Raw genomic sequence first — 21,130 nt, 5'->3', positions numbered from 1 at the left:
CTAATTTTATATTTTATCATTATGGATGAGTTACTTATTATTACTTGTTTATGGTTTATCCTTTTTAGTTTATCATCTATAATAGTAACATTTGAGGATCCAATAATTGCTCCTTTTGGAAAAAACAAGACTCGTGTCAGCATGTGGGGTATTTGGAGAAAAAAGCAATGCAACTATTTTGCTTCTTCTGGAATTAACTACACAGTTACAAATGAACAAAGTAAGCCTTTCCGGTTGCACCATTTAAGGAACATGGTTTCAAGCTAAAACAACCAGGGTAAGCTTTCCGGTTGCACCATTGCACAAAATGCACAAAAAATGAGCTAAGCATGTCCACAGAACATAAACAACGACCACAACACATAAACAACTTGCATGCAGATGATACTCTGTGTGTAGCAGAGTAACACCACACAACAAATGGAAATTTTTGGGAGGACAGCCCAAAAGTTTTGGAAATGTAGGAGAGTCAAAGTGTTTCAGGTATGATGTAGGTCAGTATAGCTTAATCTTTTTTTGCAACCTTTATATGTTTCATCGAAGAAGGAAATGTTGAATACTTCAAATCTACACATCTTCAAATTTGAATTTGAAATTCAAATTCGTTTGTCTTCTCACCGAAGTCTAAGCCTATTCTTCTCTTCTATGTTCGTGTATAAATAATGTAAAATGTAAAATAGATGTCGGTATGATTTATGTTGCATTTGCTGAAAATCGATTTGCATTATAAATATACTATGATTTAGTTTTTTACTTAGTTGTTTTTTATTTTAGAAAATGACTAACAAATTCAACTCAATGACTGAGATCAATGCTAAGAAAGAGAGTTGGAGAATCATGGTTAGGGTTGTTCATTTGTGGATGATATCTAATGTTTCAACTACCAAACAAACATTTAGCAGCAAAATACCATTATCCATGGAGACGGTGCTGGTGGACTCAAAGGTTAGTTCATTTAAAAAATTTATAATTTATTTCGTTTGTGATATTTTATAATATTGTCAAATTTTTAATCACTGTTTTGAATGTAAGGAGATAAAGTCCATGGTTTTGTGAAGCAGACTCTCATTTATAAGTTTGACAAAACCTTACAAGAAGGGAAAGTATACTCTATTCAATTTTTTGGTGTTGTTGACAATGGAGGTATATATAGAATCATCCTCCACAAGTACAAAATTATGTTTCAGTACTCCACTAAGGTTGCATTGGTGGACAATGCAAGTGTTCCAGACTCTGTGTATGATTTTATACCTATAAGAGACATTGTTTGTGGTGGTTATGACACTGATTATTTAGTTGGTAAGGTTTTCATTGAATGCAAACATTTAGATTGTTATTTTCAGTTGTTGTCAATTTTAAAAAAATAAATTAAATGTTTCATTTGCATAGATGTCATGGGTATTTTGACAAGTGTTGGGACTGAAAGAGAAAATGAAAGAAACGCAATGAGAACAAAGATGAATGTCATCGAAATAAAGGATGATGGGTAAGTGGTATTATATTGTTTGTATTTTACTCTTTCTATTAAGTAATAAGTATTTGTTGTTTATCATGTTTTTTTAAAAACAGGTTTAACAGAGAGTGTACTTTGTTTGGTCCATTTGTGGATGAACTTAATGCATTTCTTGCATTTGGAGTAGTTGAAAATGTTGTTGTAATAGTTCATCTAGCCAAAGTGAAGTGTTTCCAAGGTATTTGAATATTGTATTCCCATTTGCGTTAGAAATACACTCTGTTATTTTTTTATTTTGAAAAAAATGGCTAACAAATATAACTCTATTGTTGAATATTAAAATGCAATTTTGTATTGATTGTGATGTGATTTGTATTAATTAGCCTTATGTTGTAGGATGCTTCAGGATATGAATTCACCATGTGTAAGTTTGAGTCAACTTAGTAATGATGCAGTTAGTGCGGAGGTTGATTTTCTTGAAGTTACACCAAAGAAAAAGATTGAACGGATTAAAGATTGCAAGGAGGTAATAATGTGATATAATGTGCAGTGTGTGTGTGTGTGTGTATATATCAAAACAAAAAGATCAGTGACTATAAGCAATTTGCATTAAGTATACTTGCCTCTTTTTGGGTAAGGCTTTTAGATCACCTTTTGTATCTTTAGAGGCTTCTCTCCTCTCATGTTGATTAATTGTCCCTGAACATGACAACACAATAAATATTAAAATTCTTAGGACTACAAAATTATATGTACTTGAAAGTTGAAACATGTCACATCCACAAAATGTGGATATAATCACCATGCAATGACCCTAAAAAGGAAACATTATTCCAAAGGTGAAAAGCATTGCATACAATCACTTGCTTCACAACCTGAAAAGTAACATGGTTCAGCATATTTTATATATATATTGTAACGCACCGTTTCACTTAAATAATAATATAATATTAAATAACAAAAGTTAAAATAACACAAGCCACTCCCCTGCAGTTTAAAAAAAAATAAAATCCCGAGACCTTTCTCCCCCTTTCCCGAAACTTCCATTTTCTTTTTGTGCAGCAGCCCAGCCCCTCTCTAACCCTATCCCTTCTTCCCCAAAGACTTAATCCTTCAACCTTTCGCTCATATCCTCCCATGGTTCCAAAAATTGCAAGCTTTTTAAATCTTTGGGCTTTTCCAAGCACGAGAAGGTGACTGGAGAAAACGGAAAACACTACGCATTTCCTAGGTTTTTCTATTTGATCTCTTTAAGGTAAATGTTTATGACCCATTATGTTAGATGAGTATGTTATAGCACTGATTAGTCATGGGCTGTGAGAAAAAGAGTTAGAAACTAAGTATTAGAGATTATTGTAATTTTCTCAAAACCCTAGGTTTGCTAAAATTGAGGATTTTGTCTAATCCCTTGTTCTATTATTTGAATGCTTAGGTTCTGTGGAAAATATAGCGGTTGACCTTCCTAACAACAGTAGAAGTCAGTGATTGCGTTATTTAGGTGAGTAGCTAATATACTTAGCGATTTTCTTAAAGATCATTTATGAAGAAGCAAGTATACTTTCGAACATATATATTTTTGGTAAGCATTGAAATTTATTGTGAGATCTTGATAATATATATAAGGATGAATGTTGAACTGTTTGTTTAATTTTATTTATGTTGAGATCATGAATGATATGTCGTTTGCTACAACGAAGAGATAATGTAGCCTATGAGTTGAATTCTCATAGTATAATGATATTTCTGTTTGCTACAACGAAGAGATAATGTAGCCTATGAGTTGAATTCTCATAGTATAATGATATTTCCGTTTGCTACAACGAAGAGATAATGTAGCCTATGAGTTGAATTCTCATAGTATATTTATGTGTTCCGTTCGCTGCAACGAAGAGATAATGCAGCCTACGAGCTAAATGCCGTAGTTATATAATTACCGTTCACCACAACGAAGAGATAATGTGGTCTATGTGCACATAATTGAATAAATGCTTGATTTTTTTAAAGTAATTATTTTGAATACCAGATTATGAGAAATTCTGAAATGTATATTATTTGCGTACATGGATTTCTAAAAGCAAGTGTATCTTTCATTCATTATTTATTGAAATGTCATTTTCATATCTTTTGAAATGGAAGGATTCATGTTAAGTGGTGCTCTCTCATGTCTGCTTAGTATATTATGCTCTCACTAAGTCCTTGTGACTTACCCCTTTTTGTTACTTCTTTTCTCAGATACCCAGTAGTGGAGTAACCGATTTCCTGGGATTTGCTGACACACCCAGGAACTTGATTATCTTTTTTTTGGTAGGTCCGCATTGTGTCTGATGGATATTTTGGTTATAACTCCAGTATAACGCAGCTATAGGGGCCAGGGTAGTAAGAGATTTAGAGAGAATTCTTGTATTTTGGGATGTAAATGATTCTCTCTTGTAGCTATGATGAGAATGAACTTATGATGTTTTGAGACACTTGGTGATTAGTAATTATAATTCACTTTGTTATTAAATGGATGAGATGAGATACTAGCATATGGATTTGTCTATATATATATATATATATATATATATATATATATATATATATATATATATATATATATATGGTGTGCTTTTACAGGTTATGTTGTATAGGATAGGCTGGCCAGACTAAGGAAGTCATAGTCTGTGCGCCGGTCATGTCCCAACAGTGGGTCGTGACAAAGTTGGTATTAGAGCCCAGGTTGATAGGTCAGATAGCTGCATTGTTTGGTTTGTTATGGAATCTTGTTTGTAACTTGTGTACTCGGGCCCAAATTACATGCAAGAGGCTATGACAATCCATGTTAAACTGGATTTATTGTCTTAGTGTATGTGATTCCGAGTGCTTCTCTAGTTCTTCCTCGTAATTAAATCTTTGACCTTTACTATTGTCTTTGGTCAAGATGCCACCCAGGAATAGACGCGTTAATGAGTCAATTTCTGACGAGGCTTCTGCTCAACCCCAAGGTGTAGCCCCAAGAGGCCGTGGACGTGGTCGTGGTCGTGGACGGGGAAGACTTGGTAGGGGTGGTGGAATGCCAGAGGTTGAGGTTCCTTGGGCTACACGTGGGAACCCAACACTAGCTCAGTTGACGGCTAATATGCAAAATATGCAAGAGATATTAGGACGACTAGTTGATGTGGTTGGGGAACGCAGACAACAATAGGTAGGGCAACAACAACCGATTTCTGAGATTGGTCAAGAGGGTGTGCAGCATGAACAGCCCTTGGTTCAGCCCACTATTGCGGAGGTTCCCTTGAGTGCATTTACAAAGCTTAATCCACCGAATTTCAGCGGCTCAGACATTCATGAGGATCCTCAGACATTTGTAGATGAGGTGTCATGGATATGTCAAGGATTAGGTTGTTCCCCTACTCGGATGGTACAGTTTGCAGCTTTTCGTTTGCGTGATGTAGCAAGGGGATGGTATGAGACTATGCTCCTTGCAAGACCAGTAGGATCACCTCTTTTAGCATGGGATGAGTTTATTGAGTTGTTCTTAGCTCACTTTTTGCCTCAAAGTGTTAGAGACAGTAGAGCACGTGAGTTTGAGACTCTTGTGCAAACCGAGCAGATGTCAGTGATGGAGTATAATATCCAATTCATGCGACTTTCTAGATATGCACCACACTTGGTGGCTACTGAGAAGTTACGAGTTCATAGGTTCTTGGAAGGTTTGAAGAGTTATTTGTTCAGGGCAATTGCAGGACATGGTGACATTACTTATGAGGCTCTGAATAGGGCTTTAACTATTAAGCGAGGAAACAGAGACAGGGGTGGAAATCCTCGTGACTCACGCAAGAGGTTTCACTCAAATACATCTCGTGGTGGCCATCAGGGCCATGGTGGGGGAGGTTTTAGAGTTGATACAAGTCAGCCTTGGCAAGGTCAACAGGGAGGTCATCTGCCACAAGTCACTCAAGTTAGTCAGGTAGCTAGTACAGCTCATAGTCGGGGTGTTGCACATCATCGTGCGACTTCTGTTGGGACCCCTATTACTTGTGCTACATGTGGAAAGGCACATACCGGACCTTGCAGGCAAGGGTCAATAGGTTGCTATCGATGTGGGCAAGTTGGACATTTTGCTAGGAGCTATCCTATGTCACCTTTTCAGCCATTTTTTAGTGGAGTGGCAACACCTATGGTCCAGATGGGACAATCTAGTGGTTCAGGATCACGTGGAACAAATGGATCATATCGAGGTGGCAGAGGATCAGGAGGCAGAGGACAGGGGCAGACGAGTGGAGGGCAAGCTTGTGTGTTCACCTTGACTCGCTAGGATGCTCAAGCATCCAATGCCGTTGTGACAGGTATACTTTCCATAAATTCTCAGGATGCACGTGTTTTGTTTGATTCTGGAGCTACACACTCCTTTATATCTCCTTTCTTTGCAACTACTTTAGGAAGACCCATCACCTCTGAGTGAATTTCTGATAGTGGCTACCCCCATGGGTCACTCTTTATTAGCAAATTCAGTGTACAAATCTTGTGAAATTTTGTTAGAAGGAAAATCATTTAAGGCAGATCTTATAGAGCTGGATATGGTAGACTTTGATGTCATATTAGGTATGGATTGGTTGGCTGCTTGCCATGTTACTTTAGATTGTCATAATAAAGTAGTGAAGTTGGATGTGCCGGAGGAACTGACCGTTGTGTTTCAGGGTGATCAAAATTGGTCATCAAGTAATTTGATTTCAGCGGTAAAAGCTCACAGGTTGTTGAGGAAGGGTTGTCAAGGTTACCTGGCGATGGTAAAAGATGTCAATGTGCCAGTAGCAGAGTTGGGGCAGGTCCCGGTGGTATATGAGTACCCTGATGTTTTTCCTGAGGAGTTACCTGGCATACCGCTAGATAGGGAAGTAGAGTTTGGCATTGATTTGCTTCCAGGAACTCAACCCATATCTATACCTCCATATCGGATGGCTCCAGCTGAACTTAATGAGTTAAGGGAGAAATTGAAGGATCTTTTTGACAAAGGTTTCATTCGTCCTAGTTGCTCCCCTTGGGGTGCACCCGTCTTGTTTGTCAAGAAGAAAGATGGTTCACTTCGTTTGTGTGTCGACTATCGACAATTAAACAAGGTGACTGTGAAGAATAAATATCCTCTACCCCGTATTGATTATTTGTTTGATCAACTTCAAGGATCTCAATGTTTCTCAAAGATTGACTTGAGAGCTGGATATCACCAGTTGAAGATAAAGGCAGAGGATATTCCTAAGACAACTTTCCGCACTTGATTTGGACATTATGAGTTTTTGGTGATGTCTTTTGGATTAACTAATGCTCCTGCAGTTTTTATGGACTTGATGAATTGAGTCTTCAAGTCATTCTTGGACCACTTTGTGATAGTTTTCATTGATGATATTTTGGTGTATTCTAAAAGTAAAGAGGAACATGAGCAACACTTGAGGGAGCATAAGTTGTATGCAAAGTTCTCTAAATGTGAATTCTCGTTGGATAGTGTGGCCTTTTTAGGTCATGTGGTATCTAAGGATGGTATAAGCGTAGATATGAAGAAAGTGGAAGCAATTCAAAGTTGGCCTAGGCCTACATCAGTGTCAGAAATTCATAGTTTCCTTGGACTTGCTGGATACTACCGTCGGTTCATTAAGGATTTTTTGAGACTTGCAGCTCCTCTAACTAGACTAACACAAAAGCAAGTGGCATTCCAATGGAATGATGCATGTGAGCAATGTTTTCGACAGCTAAAGGATTGCTTGACATCCGCACTTGTCTTAGCCTTACCTTCGGGTGGTGGAGGTTATGTGGTTTATTGTGATGCATCGAGGATTGGACTGGGGTGTGTCTTGATGCAACATGGAAGGTTGATTGCTTATGCTTCTAGACAACTCAAGAGGCATGAACAAAACTATCCTACACATGATCTAGAGATGGCAACAGTAATCTTTGCTCTTAAAATTTGGAGGCATTACCTATATGGTGAGACTAGTGAAATCTACACGGATCATAAGAGTCTTAAGTACATATTTCAGCAGAAGGACTTGAATTTGAGGCAAAGGAGGTGGATGGAGCTCTTAAAAGACTATGATTGCACGATCTTATATCATCCAGGTAAAGCTAATGTAGTTGCTGATGCTTTGAGTAGAAAGTCTATGGGTAGCTTAGCTCACATTGTTGAAGTTAGGAGACCAGTAGTGAAGGAGTTTCAAGATCTTATAGCTAGTGGAGTAAGGTTTGAGGTCACGGGCACCGAATCACTTTTAGCCCATGTTCATGCTCGTTCCACTTTAGTGGATACCATTAAGGTCACTCAAAGTGAAGACCCTCACTTGAGAAAGATTATGGAGGAAGTTCATTATTCCTCTTATACTATTCACCCAGGTTCTACTAAAATGTATCAAGACATGAAAGAGTTCTTTAGGTGGGAAGGGATGAAAAAGAATATAGCTGAATTTGTATCTAGATGTCTAGTATGTCAACAAGTTAAAGCAGAGCATCAAAAGCCCGCAGGTTTGTTTCAGCGAATTGATATACCTGAATGGAAGTGGGAAAGGATTACTATGGATTTTGTGACGGGGTTACCTAAAACCTCAAAGGGTTATGACTCAGTTTGGGTGGTTGTAGATCGATTGACTAAGTCAGCGCACTTTTTGCCTGTGAAAACTACCTACTCAGCAACTCAATATGCCAAGATTTATTTAGAGAGGATAGTGTCCTTGCATGGAGTGCCATTGTCCATCATATCAGATCGGGGCCCTCAGTTCATAGCTCGATTTTGGAAATCTTTCCAACTGGCCTTAGGGACTAGATTAGATTTGAGTACTGCTTTTCACCCTTAGACTGATGGTCAATCAGAAAGAACGATACAAATCCTGGAAGATATGTTGCGTGCTTGCATGCTTGATTTTGGAGGTAGTTGGGATCAATACTTGCCTTTGGCAGAGTTTGCTTATAATAACAGTTATCAATCTAGTATTCATATGGCACCTTTTGAGGCCTTGTATGGGAGGCGCTGTAGATCACCGATTGGATGGTTTGAAGTTGGAGAGCATAGGTTAGTAGGCCCGGATTTAATTCAAGAAGTTGTTGAGAAGGTCAAGATGATTCGAGATCACTTACTGACTGCTCAAAGTAGACAAAAGTCCTATTCAGATCAGAGACGTCGACCTTTAGAGTTTAGTGTAGGAGAACATGTATTTTTGCGTGTGTCTCCCATGAAAGGTATCTTACGTTTTGGTCGGAAAGGTAAGCTTTGCCTCAGGTTTATTGGTCCTTTTGAGATTCTAGAAAGGGTGGGGCAGGTGGCTTATCGTTTAGCCCTCCCGCCAAATCTATCGAGTGTTCACCCAGTATTTCATGTGTCGATGCTTCGAAAATATGTTCATGACCCTTCTCACATTATTCAACTTCAGTCAGTGCAACTTGATGAGAATCTCAGTTATACAGAACAACCAGTGACTATAATGGACAAACGTGTGAAACATTTACGTTCTAAGGATGTTGTATCAGTGAAAGTGGCTTGGAGAGGACCAGCAAGAGAGGAGATGACTTGGGAACCAGAAACCATTATGCGTGAGAAGTATCCTCACTTGTTTGAGACTCAAGATTAGTCATTGATCAAAATTCGAGGACGAATTTTTTTAAGGGGGGAAGAATGTAACGCACTATTTCACTTAAATAATAATATAATATTAAATAACAAAAGTTAAAATAACACAAGCCACTCCCCTGCGATTTTAAAAAAAAATCCCGAGACCTTTCTCCCCCTTTCCCGAAACTTCCATTTTCTTTTTGTGCAGCAGCCCACCCCCTCTCTAACCCCTTCTTCCCCAAAGACTTAATCCTTCAACCTTTCGCTCATCTCCTCCCATGGTTCCAAAAATTGCAAGCTTTTTACATCTTTGGGCTTTTCCAAGCACAAGAAGGTGACTGGAGAAAATGGAAAACACTACGCATTTCCTAGGCTTTTCTATTTGATCTCTTTAAGGTAAAATGTTTATGACCCATTATGTTAGATGAGTATGTTATAACACTGATTAGTCTTGGGCTGTGAGAAAAAGAGTTAGAAACTAAGTATTAGAGATTATTGTGATTTTCTCAAAACCCTAGGTTTGCTAAAATTGGGGATTTTGTCTAATCTCTTGTTCTATTATTTGAATGCTTAGGTTCTGTGGAAAATATAGCGGTTGACCTTCCTAACAGCGGTAGAAGTCATTGATTGCGTTATTTAGGTGAGTAGCTAATATACTTAGCGATTTTCTTAAAGATCATTTATGAAGAAGCAAGTATACTTTCGAACATATATATTTTTGGTAAGCTTTGAAATTTATTGTGAGATCTTGATAATATATATAAGGATGAATGTTGAACTGTTTGTTTAATTTTATTTATGTTGAGATCATGAATGATATGCCATTTGCTACAACGAAGAGATAATGTAGCCTATGAGTTGAATTCTCATAGTATAATGATATTTCCGTTTGCTACAACGAAGAGATAATGTAGCCTGTGAGTTGAATTCTCATAGTATATTTATATGTTTCGTTCACTGCAACGAAGAGATAATGTAGCCTACGAGCTAAATGTCGTAGTTATATAATTACCGTTCACCACAACGAAGAGATAATGTGGTCTATGTGCACATAGTTGAATAAATGCTTGATTTTTTTTAAAGTAATTATTTTGAATACCAGATTATGAGAAATTCTGAAATGTATATTCTTTGCGTACATGAATTTCTAAAAGCAAGTGTATCTTTCATTCATTATTTATTGAAATGTCATTTTAATATCTTTTGAAATGGAAGGATTCATGTTAAGTGGTGCTCTCTCATGTCTGCTTAGTATATTATGCTCTCACTAAGTCCTTGTGACTTATCCCTTTTTGTTACTTCTTTTCTCAGATACCCAGTAGTGGAGTAACCGATTTCCTGGGATTTGCTGACATACCCAGGAACTTGATTATCTTTTTTTTGGTAGGTCTGCATTGTGTCTGATGGATATTTTGGTTATAACTCCAGTATAATGCAGCTATAGGGGCCAGGGTAGTAAGAGATTTAGAGAGAATTCTTGTATTTTGGGATGTAAATGATTCTCTCTTGTAGCTATGATGAGAAAGAACTTATGATGTTTTGAGACACTTGGTGATTAGTAATTATAATTCACTTTTTTATTAAATGGATGAGATGAGATACTAGCATATGGATTTGTCTATATATATATATATATATATATATATATATATATATATATATATATATATATATATATATATATAAGTGTGAGAAGAACATGGAAAGGAAGAAGATCGATGTAACTAGACTATAAGGTAGTTCAGATAGGTTAATCTTCTTTTCACATCTCTTCAAATACTTTATCTTTCTATGTTGACTAGAAATATGCCATAACACCTTGCATGTTCTCTCTCTCTTTTTTTTAGGTTTTTCAAACAAATCCAGAGAGGAAAATACATCTGTCATTTTAATAACAGCCATCTCTTTGTAATAGAGCACAGGAAAAAGAACAAAGTCTAACAAACCAAGAGTTAGAAAATAATTATGTTTTTACAGGTTATTTAACTTGAAATTTTAAATTAGTTGCAGCAAGTTAATGCATGTTTCGCCTTTGTGCAATTTGATGGTGGCACTACTGATCTATCATTGGCATTTATCAATTAAGAACTACGTTGTCCTCTATCAATTAAGAACTACGTTGTCCTCTGGGAAAGAGCTTGATTTTGGAATTCCAAACAAATCTAGAAAGGAAAATACATTTGTCATTTGAATAACAACCTCTTTGTAAAAGAGCACAGGAAATAGAACAAAGTTTAACGAACCAAGAGTAAAAAAATAATTAAAGTCTCTACAGGTTATTTAACATGAAATTTTAAGTTAGATGCAGCAAGTTAATGCGGGTATATGTATAAATGTAACATGGAACACAATAAAAAAATCATTAACATCACAATATGAGGAAACAATTAGAGTGTCTATTTTAGGACATTGGGGTTGAGGGAGATATCCCACATTCCCAAGAATAAACAAAGAGCAACCACCTACCAGATAACCGCATTGCTGTTGCCAATCAACAACTGCATTCAGACTCCTCACACCAGCTTTATGACCATGAATTGAAGAGAATGGAGTGGCAAGTTTTTGTTTACCCTTCAGAGTATAGTCCTTCCAAATCCGAATGTTTCCATCAGCTGCATCATAAGATTCGCTAATATTAAATACTCTAATAATAATTTGAGAATAAAATGAATAATATTAAATAGTAGAGAAAAGTACATGAAGCAGCAAGAAGCAAGCTATCATCAAGCTCATTTACAAGGCAGAGCTTAGAAATTTCTTTGTTGGGAAAATCATGATTATCAAAACTGTTAAGCAGTGTAGCCTTCTCATGGTTCCATATCCTGTGGAAAACTCCAAAGAACATTAGCCAACAAAAATCCAAATTGGGCAATACATTCATCAAGACCGGAAAAATATTCTGACTTGGTCAAAACAGAGTATTCATTTTGTATAAACATGATTGTCTATAAATTTATGCTAAAAATTAGGGTCAATTAATTGTCAAAGTCAATAAAACTAACAAATGTCACTCATTACTGCCAAGTACTACCGATCCTAAATGCAAACATGATTTGAAATTTATAACTTCTAACTATTCGCAACAGATGGCCTTAAAGGCCTGTAAAGTAATTGTCATAACATTCTCTAAACACAAAAAATAAATAGGAGTAAATTTTTTTCTAATTATTATATATTTAATTACAAAGCTAAGAGAAATTTAAATCAATGAAATTATGATAATATAAATATTTTGTCCTTTCTTTTTTAAGTTTAACTAATTTTTCAAATACTTTGTGTTATTTATTATAGAGAACATGAATAAAATATAATGGATGAGAATTGTGTAAATATTTTTTTTCTTTCTTGCTTATTATCTTATCACTTAACTAATTTATTGAATATCTTATTTTATTTAACATAGAAAGTATAAATAAAATTAATATATAAAATCAAATTATAGGCAAATAATGTATTTTTTATTTATTATCTTCTTATGGTTATAAGTTCTTTTTTTTATTTAACTAATTTTTTGAATACTTTGTTTTACTTAATATGAAGAATACAAATAAATCATTTTTTTTACAAAAGAATATGAATAAAATATAATTAATGTAATTAATGTAAATGTTTTTTTGGTTTATTTCTTGCTCATTGTCTTTTCACTTAACTAATTCATTGAATATTGGATTTTATTTAAAATACCAAGTGTAAGTAAAATTAATGTCTAAAAATTTGTATGTAAAATGAGGTGGGGTTTTTCTTTCCTCTTCTTCTTCCAACAAATTATGTAAATAATATGAAAATGATATTTTTAAGAAGACAAATAACAAAATCTATACTTAATTTGTGGAGATGAACATTTTTCTTAAAGATAGAAATAACATATAAAATAAAAAATATGAAATTTATTTTTAAAGGAAGTAAGAAAATTTATGCTTAATTTATGGGGAGGAATATTTCAACTAAAGATAGAAATTATATATTCAAATATAAAATATTAAGGTCTTTTTTATCTGGTCTTAATCCTCCAATTCATCATAGGAATTGAGCCTTGACTAATCTGGAGTTCAACTAAGATAAATAAAGTCTGATTGAAAATTATTTTTGTCGAACTCATATACTATCCTAAAAATGATTTTTTTAAAAGCAAGTAACAAAATTTATACTTAATTTAAGGGGAGTAATTTTTTTACTAAACATAAAAAATAAATATAAAAATGATTTTTAAAAGCTAGCAATAATATCATTACTTAATATACGAGAATAATTTTTTTTTCCAAAGATAGAAATTATATATAAAATAAAAAAGACAAAAATGATTTTTTTAAAGAAAAAAAACTATTTAATTTGTGAGGAGTAAATTTTTTCCTAATTATTATATATTTAATTACAAAACTAAGAGAAATTTGAATTAATGAAATTATGTTAATATAAATTCATTTTCTTTCTTTTTTTAGATTAACTAATTTTTCGAAAACTTTGTTGTTTATTATAGAGAACATGAATAAAATATAAGGAATGGGAACTATGTAAATATTTTTTTTCTTTCTTGCTTATTATCTTATCACTTAACTAATTTATTGAATATCTTATTTTATTTAACATAGAAAGTATATAAATAAAATAAATATATAAAATCAAATTATAGGCAAATGATATATTTCTTATTTACTATCTTCTTACTCATATAAGTTCTCTTTTTTTACTTAAACTAATTTTTTGAATACTTTGTTTGACTTAATATGGAGTATACAGATAAATTATTTTTTTACGGGAGAATATTAATAAAATATAACTAATGACATTAATGTAAATGTTTTTTTGGTTTATTTCTTGCTTATTTTCTTTTCACTTAACCAATTCATTGAATATTTTATTATATTTAAAATGCCAAGTATAAGTAAAATTAATGTCTAAAATTTATATGTAATATTATGAGGTGGGGTTTTTCTTTTCTCTTCTTCTCCCATTGAATTATGTAAAAAATATGAAAATGATATTTTTAAGACAAGTAATAAAATATATACTTAATTTGTGGAGATGAACATTTTTCTTAAAGATAGAAATAACATATACAATTAAAAATATGAAATTTATGTTTAAAGCAAGTAAGAAAATTTATACTTAATTTATGGGGAGAAATATGTCAACTATAGATACAATTTTCATAGTGCGAAATATGAAATACAACCTCAACAATCAGGTTAACTCTGATCTTCAATTGGTAAATTATATTACTCATGTATTAATACTTCAATTATCCAAAATAGTTTTACATAGATTGAATTCTTATTTTGTATTTTTGGAGTATAAGCACAAATTTTGTAAAACAAGTTAATACAACAACTGAATTTGTATGTAATTTGTACAAAGAAGCTTAAATTCAAAGTAATATATCAAATATCAGATGAAATAACAAGATCATGGTACTTATAATCCATGCAAGATTTTTGGAATTGGAAGCTCAACAAAATGTGCAAGATCAACAAACTCAACCTCCTAAGTTCTCTTAGCAACACCCTTTCTAAACAAATCAAGTTTAAAAGAAGACTATAAAATCATATAATAATCACAATGCATGATTTCTAAATTTTGTTTCCTTTTCTTTTCCTAGTTTTAATTATTTACTAATATTGGTCTTGTTCTTTTATTTTGTAGATGACTTAAAGGAAATGCCGAGCAGTCCCGAGCCAGCCTCAGGAGGGGGAGCCCACATGGGACTCCTCCAGATTCACATCAGAGACCGCCTGACACAGATACCAGAACAACGTTCACCTTCGGAACATCCTTCTGGAGAGAAACGTGGAGCTTGCCCCCACCATGTACGACGAGTTCTACGGCAAGCTTCAGCGAAGGCAGTGGCATCGCCGGCTTACACGCCTCCTAGAGAAGAGGATTGATATCGCTCTGGTGAGGGAGTTCTATGCAAATGCCTATGATCCAGAGGACGGCTTGTCCAAGCATTGCCGGGTTTAGGGGAAAGTCATTTGATTCAATGCTGAGACATTGAATGACTTTCTGGAGACCCCCGTCATCATTCCAAAGGAGGAAGAGTACCCCATTTACTCCCAGCACCTCCACACGTCCCCTGACCACCAGACTGTCGCGACCAAGCTCTGCACACTGGCAGGATAGTTCATGTTGAACGTTGATGGGGCTCTGAGAAAGCTTCTATGGAATGACCTCACCACATTGGCCCAGACATGGAGCGTTCTGAGCTACTTCAACCTTGCTCCCACTTCTCACACCTCCGACCTCAACGTCAATCGGGCTCAACTCATCTACGGGTTGGTGACGCAGATGAACATGGACCTGGGCAGCATGATATCAGGACAGATCACACAGATCGCCCAGTCTAGCACCTCCTGGCTTGGTTTTCCCATATTGATCACGACACTTTGTGATGCAAAGGGGGTCACTTCTGACACCCTGACCTTTGAGTCGCTGAGTCCCATGATCAACTTGGCCTATATCCAGAAGAACTGCTGAAATCCAGCAGACCCTTCCATCATCTTCCCAGGGCCAAGGAAGGTTAGGGCCCGAGTTGCTCTAGATGCACTATCGGTGGTCCTTCCACCAGCAGTCCCTCCACCACCAGCAAACCCTCCTTCCCCAATGCAACAATACATAATAGTATGGAAGAAGCATGTTTTTGAATCAGGGTTAGTAGTCTCGGCTGCAACGCAACAATACAATGTAAAATTATTTTTTCTTTAAATTAAATCATATAATAATTACAATTCATGATAGTTTACAATAAATCAGTATGCATGTGCATTTCACGGGCTCTAAAACTAGTATGAATACAATGTGTTATAAATACTACTCTGGGTATATATAATTTATATTTTCCTATTTATCATATGGATAGTATAATATTTTATAAATACTGATTTTTAAAAATATCCCTTAATATTTTTTATTTGATGATTTTTTATTTTATTTTTTCAAGATTTAAAGAGGTGATAATTTTTTAATGGCTCAACCTGATGACCAACCCTACCCAGTCCAATTATAGTTGGATTGGGTTGCAAAAAAAAGAAAAGAAGAAAGAAAGATAAACCCAACCCAACCTAATTAAGTTTAATTGGATTTGGTTGAAAAATAAACAAAACTCAACCCAACTTGGGCCACTTACACCTTTATCCAGTACCTACACATGTAAGCTTTATCCACTATGACTAAGCACCCAACCGGGGTATTCTTTCTTTCTTGAAGCATCCAGAGGTTCCTAACAACCAATATTTTCTAAGCCTTTATAGGCTTCACCCCAAGTATTCTTTCACAAAGCCTCTTTAGGCTACTTTCAAGTGTTCTTTCAAAAATATTCTTTAGGTTTCACACCCGTAGTAGCAACTATTATTGGAATCACACAACACCTATTGTGTTAACACCGAACTTCAAAAGTAGTAGCCCCTTGACCACTCTTCTAAGTTCTATCCTGCTAATTCTAGGGGATAGACTCCACACCTTATAGGTCGCCTTCTACTGAGGATCCACTTATGAAGGTGTTTTACACTCCTTCGAATTTATCTCTACTGACTCCACCTAGAGTGTATGGCTAAAAAGTTTCTAAGGGGTGAGTTCACCTGACCTTACCCTCTCTTTTTGGCAATTCTTCCTTGCAAGTTGCTCCATCGAATTTGATCAATTTGTAGAGTGATCTTGGAGTTAGTTGTTGTTGTGGATGTTGGAGGTTGAATTCAACTTTCAAATGTTGCATGAGCTGGTCAAGTTCTTGTAGCTAGTCATTCTGTACACATTCAACCCCTTCCTTTACATCTCATTGAGTTGTCTTTTTCTTCTTTGTTCTTCTCCACTGTTAGCTAGCTTGCACTTGTGAATATATCCGTTGAGATAGATCCATTGAGTGCTAGTTATTCTGGCTCACAAAATTAAAAAGATATATTCATGAGATCACTCATTTTATTCAAGAATGACAATTAATATATTTTTCAGAGATACAAAGGAAGCAACCTCACCAAGGATAATGTTCACCTAGATGCTCAATTAGACTTAAGTATTTAAAAATCAACTCTTGAGAACATGGTTACTCGCAACTCACACCTCTCAGTGTTTACATGTAAAGAGAATAAACGCTATGTACATTAGAAAGTATGTTTCATAGACTTGTACTTCAATTAAATTACACCACAAAATTAACAATCATGCAAAAAATATGGGAAATCATGAAATGTAATAAGGACAAGGCTCATATGTCATATGGATCATATGGAAAAAATAGATATAACAAAAGGCTCAACACAAACAAAATAAGGTAACCTCTTAGGCGCATTGGTCTTCCCTCAATCTCAATTGTTTCATCCCTTTTCCCTCTGCACATTTTTATCACTTTTCATTGCTCTTCCTTTTCTTCCTTCTCTCATTTTATTGATTTAGTACCAAATTCATTTTATTAGGCACTTTTCCTTTTTCTTTTTTTAGTTAGAGAATGAAAGGAGTCAAAGTTCCTCTTAATTGGCACAAGGGACTTTAATTTCTTGAGAGAAGATCTTATTTCACAAATTGCCTCTTTTCTTACCTACAAAGGTTACCATACATAATTCATGAATTCCAGGGTAACAAAGAAAGATTCTAGGCTCAAAGGTGGCAACTAGTGGACAAGTAAATCATAAACTCTGAAGGTCATGAAATATAAAGCCTAAAAATCCCCAAAATTTTCACATGCAAACAATTAAGCAGTATGCAGATGCATTTCAACACAAGTTCTATAACAACACAAACTGAAAGATAAACACACCTATTGTGTGTGTTTATGATGCTTTAAGTCTTTGACTGTGACTAACATGTTTCATCCAAAATGGAAATTGGAATATGAATCAATGTCATGTATTTGTCATCTTGACTATTAGTCACTGTTCAATCTACTTTAATGCCAAAAAACTAGAATTAAGACGAAAAAAGTATATGGCTTGAACTTTTTATTTCCCTTAAAATTAAAATCCAATTTAGTGTGTGAATAAAATAGAAAACATAAAGCACATGCAGGAGATCGTTGGAGCTTCTATCTCGCATGAATAATCTAGATTGTTGATATTCTGCTGGTCATAGTCGAAGGTATATACAGACAATATGATACTTGAGTCAATATTTGCACTAATAGAGTAACAATATTTAGAATAATTTGCTAACTAGATATATTTCCACTTAAATTTGCATACTAAATACATATGCATGGTTGTTCAAGATTAATTAGAGCTCTTGAGTTTAAGTTTTGAACATTTACTTGCATTAAATATTTGAAAAAAGAGTTTTATTACTTATGGTGGTTTTATCTAACTAAAACTAGATTGTCTCTAATGAAAAATATTTGTAATATATACCCAAAACAGATATACATGGGATTCTTTGGTTAAAAAATAAGAGTGTACCCATTGGTGTAAATTATAGAAGGACTTGCTTTATCAACTCCTCTTCTTTGCTTATCCACCACTCTTTTCAATTTATTTTCCAAAAATGTCCTCTTTCAAAAAGATACACTCTTTTGTTGACTGTTCTAAAAAAACCACCCACTCCCCAACTAGGACATCGACATTGTCCCCGCCCTCACCAGCTCTGACCTCTAGTCCACCTACGTCCTTTTTTCCCACTATCTCCAACTCGACCAATTCGTCCACGTCAACTGCTTCCACTTCTCCTTCGCTTGGCAAAACTCCAACTCTCTGGTTTACAAGCGGTGGCTCAACCTCCAAGGCCGCCTCGTTCTCTCCCTTAAAAAACAACCACAACAAATCCCCAATCCCTAACCCTAACCCTAACCCTATCCATAAAGACCAAAAACAATACAAAGACAACAAAGAACAAATCTCTGCAGAGCCTTTTGCGGGTCGCCAAAATGTGTGGTTCTGAGCCTCGTCTCGGCACGGGAGGAGAACTGGAAGGTTTCTAGGGAGCAGATGATTATCATATTGTCCTCTACCAACAATCTTTCTGACTAGGAGGAATCAACCATCGCCAAGTTTGCAAAGGGCTTTGTTTTCTCCCAGGAGGAGGTTGTCCGGTGAACTTAAGGTTTCACCGATGGTGACGAATTCTTTCAAGAAGAAGAAGAAGGCCACCATTGTCACCAGAATCTTGAAAGTCTCTGAAGCTATGGTTAATTGCAAAAATTGGGGGTTACGTGAGGTTTTGTTAGAGGGTGGATGATTTTCTCAAAATTGTCACATGGGAGTGTATTTTTTAAAAGATGACATTTTTGGAAATCAAATTGAAAAGGGGAATGGATGAGCAAAGAACGAGAGTCAACATAGCAACTACCATTAGAGAATGGATGTGTCCATGTTAGTCCAAGTGTCCAACAAAGAGAGTATGATCGAGGAGGGGGATGCTTTTCACACTTATGTTTTTACTCTTCCCACCTAATGCTTTTACAAAAATAATTTAAAAGTCAATTTTACCCTTGCCAATGTTTCCAATACCCATCACCCTCTTCTATGTTTTTTTTCATTGTATCCCTCATCTTTTTTATCCACTCACCAATTTTCAATTTTAGCTTTTCATTCTCTCCCCCCACCCCCCACCCCCCCAAGTTTAATTGAATATGTTGTAGCTTTGTGCCACCACATTCTTCATCTTGTTTGATCATTTCACGTGTTTGTTTTCCTCTTTGCCACTTGTGAGTTTTACATTTTTGTGCATTCAGATTCAATGGAAATGAAAATCCAAAGATAATTGGACAGTAGAAATGTGATTTCGCTAGGTATTTGATTTCACAAATACATAACGAAATCACATTTTTGTTTTGTATTAGAACCTATACATATAGTCATAGTTGTATCTATGACTACACTACCATCATAGCACCTAGTTGCATTTAGGCAATCGTGCCAAATGTTTTTTATGTTAGAAGTTTTTTTTTTTTATAGAGAAATTAAGTCTTTCAATTAAATTATTTCATTAAATTTTTCCTTAAAACATTATATTTTGTGATGGTAAAAAATAAATATTTTTTTTCAAATTTGTTTAAGTTTTAATTATTAATTTTCTCATTTTCATTTTATTTTTTATATTTTCATAGTGTTCTTATTTCTTACGAAAAGAAATTGCACGAAACTCACGAATATATGTGGACATGTTTTATTAGTTATTCAAAAACTAAAAAGGAAAAGATAGATTTGGGCGTTTGACACAAATCATGATGATGGATTCATATTTAGTTTCCTCTACCATTTTTCACACTAAACAATATTTCCCCATTGTAATAAATAGACGAAGAATTGAACCCAAAAGGAATAAAAAGAGAGATGAGATTTGAAAAGAATTTAAAACAAGAACAAACAAAAAAATTGGAAAAAATAACGTAGCACAGTCAAGACAATGATGGGTTCTCTGTCCAATGGAGATGGAGTCAAAGAAGTTTCGAGAATTCCAGAGAAGGTCATGACGAGATTGTAACATCCCATTTTTCATAAATAAATTAAAAAGACTTTTTAATAAAAATAAATAAATAAACAAAGTTTTAGAGAATGGTGAGGTTTTTATAATTAATTAAATAAATAAAAAATAGTTGTAATAAAATAATGCTTTGAAAACTATATATATATATATATATATATATATATATATATATATATATATATATTTGATTTATTCATTTGATAGGAAATAAAATAGAGTTCATTTATGTAAAATAATAAAAATAAATAAATAGAGTAAATAATAAGTTGTGAGTACCCTAGATATAAATAGCGATATGCTAGGTCAGTTTTTAGACCGACGATGCCTCATCTTCTCATTTTCAATTTTCTCTCTTCTCCCAAAATCCTCTCTTTTTCCCGCAAACCACCAAACATGTCTTAGAAAAATGACGATCTTAGACTTATTCACTGTTGGATCGTCATGAAATTTAAGCATCAGGTTTGAAACTTAATTAAGAGTCTTTTCACCATTGGGAATTTTGAAATCATGTTGGAGCTGAGAGAAATACATTTCGCATCGTAGTCTTTTCTTTTCCCACAGAAATCCATAGCTGTCTCTGTAAAACTACGATCCTGGATTCGTTAGCCGTTGGATTGTCGTAAAGTTTTAATATGTGGTTCGTGATTCAATTTTGCTCACCTTCACCGTTGGGATTTACGAAATAATATCCATGGAGAGAGAAAACA

At 34.6% G+C, this 21,130-nt stretch overlaps 1 protein-coding gene across 1 annotated transcript; it reads left to right on the top strand.

Annotated features, from left to right (window-relative positions):
• Nucleotides 1-798: 798 nt before the first annotated feature.
• On the top strand, nt 799-1,991 carry LOC114398761 (replication protein A 70 kDa DNA-binding subunit A-like). Its single transcript, XM_028360915.1, has 5 exons — nt 799-945; nt 1,062-1,299; nt 1,390-1,486; nt 1,570-1,691; nt 1,837-1,991. Exons 1-5 carry the CDS (start codon nt 799-801, stop codon nt 1,989-1,991), a joined length of 759 nt encoding a protein of 252 aa, XP_028216716.1.
• Nucleotides 1,992-21,130: the final 19,139 nt, after the last annotated feature.

The sequence above is a fragment of the Glycine soja genome, chromosome 19 (genome assembly GCF_004193775.1).
Source record: "Glycine soja cultivar W05 chromosome 19, ASM419377v2, whole genome shotgun sequence".
Lineage (NCBI taxonomy): Eukaryota > Viridiplantae > Streptophyta > Magnoliopsida > Fabales > Fabaceae > Glycine > Glycine soja.
Note: the sequence above shows the minus strand (reverse complement) of the source record. Positions and strands in the feature narration are given on the sequence as shown.